Here is an 8540-nt window from a genome sequence, read left to right on the forward strand (position 1 = left end):
CATACCTATTGGTCGATATTTGATGTATTATGGACATTTTTTGTCTTTAAACTTAATTTAATTCTGAAATCTTTTAGTTACCGAATTACAACAATGATCAAAATTTTAATTATGTTTTACTCAAATATTGGAAAAAATAATGGCAATCATCAAAAGAGAAATAAAACAATACAATTTAAAAGTATAAATATGAGGTCTAAAGAAAAAGATACACAGAGAATTATTAGCATTTTGGATCAACAATGTTAGACAATAATTAATTTATGTAAAATATATAAAAAGCAAATTAAGTTTATAACGATAAATATTACTAAAAAAAATTTACCAAATATGGCTAGTGTCTAATAAGTAAAGTGATTTAAGACGGTTGGGGCTTAACCCAAAATGATTTGAATGAGTAACGTGTAACCTAATAACCTATAAAGTATATACATTGTAAAAAATACATGTACATTATTCCATCAAAAATCTGTGTTTGTAAAGATTAGTAAACCTTAAAAAACAAGCTTATATAAATTAAGGTAACAAAAATTATAGTTGGTCCAACATTAAAGTTTTTTTCGTTTCTTCATCATTTGTTTTTCTCTTCGAATATCTGCTAAATCTTCCAAAAGTCCTTTTAAAAAAAAAAACAAAGATTTATAAGCAAAGTTAATATAAATTAGATTGCTAATTAGATAGCCATAAGTTAATTACAAATTGCAATTTATATAAACGGGAAATTTTTACATTTCTATGACCAACAACAAAATATAGATATATTATGGTTATTTTTGTAAAGGTTTGATAAATACATGTCTAGATGAAATTCAAAATTCAAAATATAAAATATGCCTTACCAGCTCTAGTACTTTTAAACTCTTCTTTTTGAAGAGTACGATAATCAGATTCCATACATTCATCATCTTCATCCATTCCTCTATATCTAAAAATGAAAAAAACAATATCGTTTACAACATGTTTTTAAAAAGCTATCAACTAAAATAAAATAACTTTACTTTGATTTGTCATATTTGAAAATTTCTGAAATAACTTTAGAGTAATCAGCTTCATCTTCAGGACCATCATCAATAAAGTCATCTAATTCAGAATCATACTCGTCCGAATCTGATTCAATGACTTGACGTTTGTTACGAATTGGCATGTGCCGATCATCTCGCCTTCTCATATCAGGAGGTGGAAATTGTTTAGGAATCATATCTCTGGGTGGGAACTGCTTAGGCATCATGTCTCTAGGTGGGAACTGCTTAGGTATCATGTCTCTGGGTGGGAACTGCTTAGGCACCATGTCTCTAGGAGGAAACTGCTTAGGCGCCATGTCTCTAGGAGGAAATTGTTTGGATGCCATTTCCTTAGGTGGGAGTTGTCTGGATTTAATGTTATTGCTGTTATTGCTTCCTAACTTTTTATCAACTGGCATTGGGACATATTTGTCATTTGAACTGGTAAGTTTTGATTTCATGCTTTGAGATGACATTGGTCTATACTTTTCATTTGAATGCTTAACTGCACTAGGTGTATATTGTTCTGAGGAAGATGAACTTTTTACCTTGGGCACATATCTTTCTGGTTGTACAGTACTTTTAGGTTTTGGTAAATATTTCTCATCACCTGAGAATTTTGGTTTAGGCACATATCTTTCAGTGGATGTTGGTTTTGGAGAATATTTGTCAGATGGTGGACTTCTTGATTTAGGCACATATTTTTCAGTGGTCGTCGGTTTTGAGACATATTTATTTGAAGGCACACTCTTGGGTTTTGGAGAATATTTGTCAGATGGTGGACTTCTTGATTTAGGCACATATCTTTCAGTGGGGATTGGTTTTGACACATTTTTATCAGATGACATTGAACTCTTGGGTTTCGGCGAGTACTTGTCAGATGATGTACTTCTAGATTGAGATACATATCTGTCATTATTAGGCATACCTCTAGGTTTTGGTGAAAACTTATTATCAATAGAATTTATAGTTTTGGGTATATATTGATCTCTGACAGATTTTGGTTTCGGTGAATACAGTTCATCATTAGAACTATACCTTTTTTCGTGCAACAAATGTTTTTCAACTGAACTTTTAGAGGTGGTTCTATTCCCATTTGAGTTCATTCGTACACTTTCTGAATTATTTAATGGCCTTGGTACATACTTATCATTTTTACTATTATTATTTAGCTCTTTACTAGCTTTTAAATCTTTAGCCCATACAGAAGCATTCTTTTTCAATTTATCTTCTACGTGTACATCAACTTTTGAAGAAGATGAATATGCTTTAGGTATTCTCTCAACTGGTTTAATTTCTTTGGGTTTTTCAGTAATAGGTAAGCTCTTGCCTTGTAGCCGAGCTAGTCGTATTTCTTCAATTCTCTTGTCTTCTAAGTATTTATGTCTTTCTTTCTTCGTCATCATCGGTAAAGGTTCTTCTTTCTTAGGTTTTTCAATAAGTATAGGTTCATGTTGTTTTTTTTCAGCAATCTTAAGTAGTTCTTGGAAATTCAATGGCGGAGGTTGTGCCGGCCTTTTTTTGATTTTCTCTGCATTAACACCAGGTTTGGATTTCTTTTCTTGTGGCTCAACATTATCCTGATAATCTTCACCATTGTCTAAATCTTTAGGTTTTCTTTTTCGTTTGTGTGGAAGTAATTGATCTTCTTCTTCTTTTAGCAAGGCTGCCCTAACTCGATCCTAAAAATCATTAAATAATCATAATTTATTACGAAACAACAATTATAAAAAAGAAATTCTCAACAAATTTAAGTAAAAATAACAAATTAATTTAAATAATTCTTTTAATAATTTATGAATTGAAAAATCCTATGTAATGCACTAGATTTTCATTTTTTCTGATATTTAAATATAATATTAATTTTCAAATTAAACATTTTTTATTATTATTATTATGTTGATTATTGTATATTTATATGTTGTGTACAAATGAAAAACTCATTAAACTATGAAAATATTTGTGACATTTTTAAAAAATGTAATGTTGAGTACATTTTAAATTAATAAGATATATTTGATAAAACAGTGTTAGAACAATCAATACATTCAATAAGTTTATTTTATATTTATCTATAGCCAAATTACATACTTTAGTACCAGAAATGTCTTGACTTCTGTGATTAGGAGTTTTTACATTTCTAGAATCAGCAGGAGTATTTACATATTTGTTCATAATATTGTTATAGATCGCCATGGCATCTTTAGAAACATATCCATAGTCATCTTCATCCGGTTGATTAAATCCTATAATTAATCAATTATTAAACATATGAATATGTATATATAATATGAATTTGATTTTGTTATTATTATTTTAATTATCACCATACTACATTATAATCCACTATAATTATCACTAACAGCAATAAATAAGTGCTAATTTTTTTTTAACCATAACAAAAATATTAGTTTATATATGTAATAATAATGTGAGAAGTAGATGTACTAACCAGCCATGGTAACAGATGTATTAACATCATCTTTGGCATCCTCAATAACTGATTTATTTGCTGATTTTGTTCGGTTTAACATAGACTGGACTCTTTTGAATGATTTCCTATCTTGACTACGCAAAGATATTAATTCATCTTTTTTCTTCTGTTCTTCTATTTGTTTGAGTCTATCTTCTTCATCTTTTTTAGCTAAGAACTTCTTAATACTGTCAGACAATTGTCTACTTTCTTTTGTTTCTTTTTTTGGTGGATCCAATGATGCTTTGAAATATTTAACCTGAACAGAATGCAATTTTGATATTATGAGGCAATTATGTTTGTCAAGTAAATTGGTATCACTTCTGAAATTCTTATAATGACTTAGTTAGCCCTCGTTCAATATAAAAAAGTATCAAACATTTTATTCTTAATGAAAATAAATTGAAATACCTATGCGCAATTATACAATGTAATGAACTATTTGATTTTTTTTTTGCTTAAACATATTCTAACCTCGTTATAAAGTGGCATTTGTTAGCAAAAGCAGATGAAATAATTAGGAAAATATGATGAAGGGAATCAATTAAATTATATTTTGTAAGCCCAATGGCCCATTTCGCCCAGGGTCTTATATCAATGAAAAAAAAATTGGGGAAATAAATGTATTTCAATAGTTTGTACATTTTACAACTTGAAAAGATGAAAAAATAGAAGGTATAGGTTGAGCTTCACTGGTCTACAAACTACACACAAGGGGTCCCCAAATGGCGGCCGGCGGACAAATTTTAGCTGGCTCACAGACTAGAAAAAAAGGTAAAAGCTAATAATATTAAACATTTTACTGTTGCATATTTATCATTTTTATGCTTTGGTTTTTACCAATTTTAACAGTTTTGATAACACACGAACCATTTCCAGATTTATAATATGACCCTTCAAAAATAATAATTGGTGACTTAATCTAACCTAACCTAACCCACCCTACATATGAATACAATTAGTGTATGGAAGTAACTAATCTGTGTTTAATGGGAGGATGAAAGACCCAAGTTGTGCCCTCAATGCATATTTCTGGATGTATTGTGGAGATCCTGTTCAATATGGTAGCTAGACATTCTAAAGAAATATATTCCAGGGAGGTAGATTTAAATCTACACGGATGCACAAGATTATACATTTTTAACAACAGTCAACAGGTCGTTTGAATGTTTGAATGTAAAAGTAAGTAGACAAATGTAACTAGTAGTAATATTACTACTGGTAATCAAAATATTTTTTTAACCATAACTATTATTTTTTGAATTACTTACATCTTTGTCACTTGTGTTGTTTTTTTGCGCCTGGTAGAGTAAAGTGTGAAAATCCATTATCTCAACAAGTGAATGGCGGCGAATTATGGCCAATATGTCTTTTGCTAGAATGAAATACGAATACCATAATCATTTATGTAAAAGTACTGAAAAATCATATTGAATATATGTTTATTGATAATAAATTGGAGACGGTTTAGATAAAATATTAAGACCAAAAAGGGTCGATGAAACTTATACAATTATTATTGTTGTATCGAAAAGAATCACGCTTTACTACATTTTTTTTTAAGACTAGAACATGAATCACAAATGGTACGACGTCGACTGAGTCGACTGATATCCATTAAGCCATTAAGGTTGTAGAAAGTTTAGAAGTTATCACTCACCAATCACTACCACAATTCACTATGGTCGTGAATCGACGTGATACGCCACATGTTCAATCCTGTGAGATAAACATCGAAACAGCTGCTATAATAGCCAGCATCAGCTGTTCGAGAATCCCACTATATAAATTGTATTATTTTGTTGAACTACTGATAAACGATAACAACTCTTATCACTTATCACCGCAGTTCCACACGTTTTTACAGGTTATAATATTATTTGTAAAATATAAGATAATAATATAATATCAATGCCCGGGACCTCCACCTCCGATACATTAAAATTTGAATTAAATTGTTGCACATTTCCTCATGTATTGTACAAGTTTAGTAAATTTTGCTGTTCTCGCTAGTCACTGCCGTAGACCGCTGTAATTGCTTATTCTTGTTTTATTCGAAACATACATAATTTAAAATTAGGCATTTGATACTGTCATACCCAAACTTTTAAATTATTTAATAACAAAACATAGCAAGAATTTATTTGAACCCTGCAACGGAATTCGTCGAAAATGAAAGCAATTACTTGTAGTTTCTCGGTCAATTTTCGGCGAGCAGTATGCAACGCCGCTGCCATACGAGCATATGGGTCTGATGTTAAACGGCCGGATGTAAAGGATTCAGGCCTTCAAAAACGGTCTGACAAGAAACATTCAAACGAAGACTCGTTGAACAGTATTAAGCCTCATATGCGCAGCGGAATATTGTCAGTGGTTGAAAAAGATAACAGTGGATTCCCTTCATATCTCATACTTAAAGAAACTAGTCCCTTGCTGAGGTTAGTACCTATAAAACCTGTTAGTACTAGATAATCTATATCATTTTATTTGTATAGGCTATAGTATGAGATGTGCCATTTCCAAATTCATGATAAAGGACATTTTTATAGTTATAAGTTGTATGGTTTGATAGCTTTTAAAATTAATGTTTTGTTTCAGTCAAGCTATGATGGACATAAAAAACAAAAAAAGACGTCAACAAAATAGCAGCATACTTTTGGAAGGCAAACGTCTGATACAGGATGCATTAAATGCTGGGGTGAAGCCAAAACAAATATTCTTCAGCCAGAAGAGAGTATTAGAAAACTTATGTTTACCCGAAGAACTACGAGATTTACCAGCCACAAGTACAATATTTTATAAGGCTCCATATAAAATGATTCAACTATTTTCAGAGACTGAGACTTCTCAAGGAATAATGGGTACAACTAGAATAAACATGTAACATTTAATAAAATTAAAACATAAAAGTAATTTAATAATTTTATATGTTGAAATTTTAAGGTATTTTTGAAATTCCAACTATTGATCATAGAGTCCGGAAAAATGCATTTCCAATTACAGTAATCTGTGATAATATCCGCGAACCTGGTAATTTAGGTGCTGTGCTAAGAACTGTAACAGCTGTTGGAGCATCACAAGTTATTTTAATGAAAGGTAAATAATGAAAAAAAAATTATTTTCAACAAGTTGATTGGGTACCGATATTAGTTGTCTGTCCTTCATAAGTGCAACATAGAAAAAGTACCCATTTTTCTTTAATCAGTATGATAAATGTAATGATTGATATTTATAAAAACATATGCTAGATTTGAATTCAGTATTAATGTATGTGAAATGATCAGGATAATTTTTCAAATTATTTTGGTTAGTATTTAAATAATAAATTACATTTTCAAATTTCAAATCAAATTTTTGATAATTATTGTATCAAATTCAAAAAAGTATCAACACTAAAAGATGCTAAATTCAAATATGTTTTTATAATATTTTTTTGTTTCATTTCATAGATGGATGGAAAATTGATGATTTTTACCAAGTTGCAAAGACTGGGACAACATTTATTAGTACCCAATCCCGATAATGTTAAATTTTATACTTTGTATTATGTTTCAAAACCAATAATCCTTGTTATTTAGGCTGTACTAATTTGTGGGGAGATAAAGTATTGAGAGCCGGTTGTGGTGCACATTTCAGGATGAAAATAATATCAGATGTCAGCTGGAGCTTTTTGGAAAATATCAAAGGCCAAGTCTGTTTGGCCGATAACAATGTGAGCAACATTGATTATTCAAATATCGATGAAGACACAAATGTAAATGTTTTTAGAAAAACAGCTCCAATTGAATTACCAATAGCTCCTTACTATGAAATAGATTACTGTAAAACTATTCCTTTGATACTCATTATTGGAGGTGAGACACATGGATTGAGTGATGAAGGGTACGAGTTTGCTAGATCACGAAAAGGTATCCGCATAAATATTCCACTTGAAAATGGAATAGAAAGCTTGAACTCTGCTACAGCTGTAGGTATATTATGTTTTGAGGCAAAAAAACAAATGTTAAATTTAATAAGAAGTGGAGATGAAATTGATAAAATTGAACAAGTATATTAAGATTATGTAGTTGTAGGATTTATTTTATATAAAATAATTTGATTATGTAAATAAATGAAGAAGAAAATATTATAAAAGTTTTTAATTTATGTAGTCTAACTAATAATAAGATAACAGATTATCCAAATAATATTTTTTTTATAACTTAAAGCTGTAAAATATAATATGGTTATCAATTTTTTTCAATCATAGTTATCATGTAAGCTAAGTTTACTGATTAACCTTACAACGGTGTTGTTCTTTAGCAACATCTAAACATATCCATGTTATAATAAGTTAAGAGGACACACAGGTATATAAAGTTACTTAATATATATCTGTGAGAGGACACTACTTAACATTTACAATAGAGCATAACATGATGTTCTTTGCATTGACTACTCTTGAATCTACAATCTCAATGCATAGTTTACCATGCTCCATAAATTCTGTCCACGATTTAAGTAAATTTTAAATCTTAAATTGTGATTCTATCACAGCAAGCTAAATTAAGGTTCAAACTTATCAGTGAATTAAAAGAGATAAGTTAATTCTATAATAGTACCCTTTTATTAATTTAATATATAGTTTTTATTTAAATAGTAGTTATATTAAGTAATTTAATTTTCTATTAATATAGCTGCCCACTAGGTAGGTAGCTATACTATAAATTAGTACCTCATAGTAATATACAGTGGGTTGAATTAACTTTTCCAAAAACATAGTACCTATATATTGTACTATTACCTATAATTTATTTTATCATAATATATTAATATATTATTGTTATTCAATTAAAACTCAGTATTAACAACTGACATATCGTATATAGTCATCAAATAGTTATTAGAAATTAACTAAGAAAATATAAATTTTAAAAATATTCTTATAAGTCTAAAAATATAAAATATACGTAACCAATTCAGTCAAAATTAATGCATCAAATATTAATTATTAATTTAGTGCTCGACAGTACTCAGAGAAAATATTTTACTTAGAATTTTACAAACGAGTTGGTATAGTCTGTTCG

General features: G+C 29.4%; 2 protein-coding genes across 2 annotated transcripts; one reads left to right on the forward strand and one right to left on the reverse strand.

Annotated features, from left to right (window-relative positions):
* Positions 1-308: 308 nt before the first annotated feature.
* Positions 309-5117, reverse strand: LOC111033011 (protein SPT2 homolog). The gene is made up of 6 exons (XM_022313551.1): positions 4746-5117; positions 3454-3733; positions 3093-3247; positions 999-2683; positions 840-925; positions 309-616 (listed from the first exon to the last, which is right to left on the reverse strand). The coding sequence occupies exons 1-6, from the start codon at positions 4800-4802 to the stop codon at positions 549-551; spliced, it is 2331 nt and encodes a 776-aa protein (XP_022169243.1). The 5' UTR covers positions 4803-5117; the 3' UTR covers positions 309-548.
* Positions 5118-5358: 241 nt separating this feature from the next.
* Positions 5359-7603, forward strand: LOC111033018 (rRNA methyltransferase 3, mitochondrial). The gene is made up of 4 exons (XM_022313561.1): positions 5359-5912; positions 6073-6335; positions 6418-6570; positions 7053-7603. Exons 1-4 carry the CDS (start codon positions 5647-5649, stop codon positions 7529-7531), a joined length of 1161 nt encoding a protein of 386 aa, XP_022169253.1. The 5' UTR covers positions 5359-5646; the 3' UTR covers positions 7532-7603.
* Positions 7604-8540: the final 937 nt, after the last annotated feature.

The sequence above is a fragment of the Myzus persicae genome, unplaced genomic scaffold (assembly GCF_001856785.1).
Source record: "Myzus persicae strain clone G006 unplaced genomic scaffold, MPER_G0061.0, whole genome shotgun sequence".
Taxonomy (NCBI): Eukaryota; Metazoa; Arthropoda; class Insecta; order Hemiptera; family Aphididae; genus Myzus; species Myzus persicae.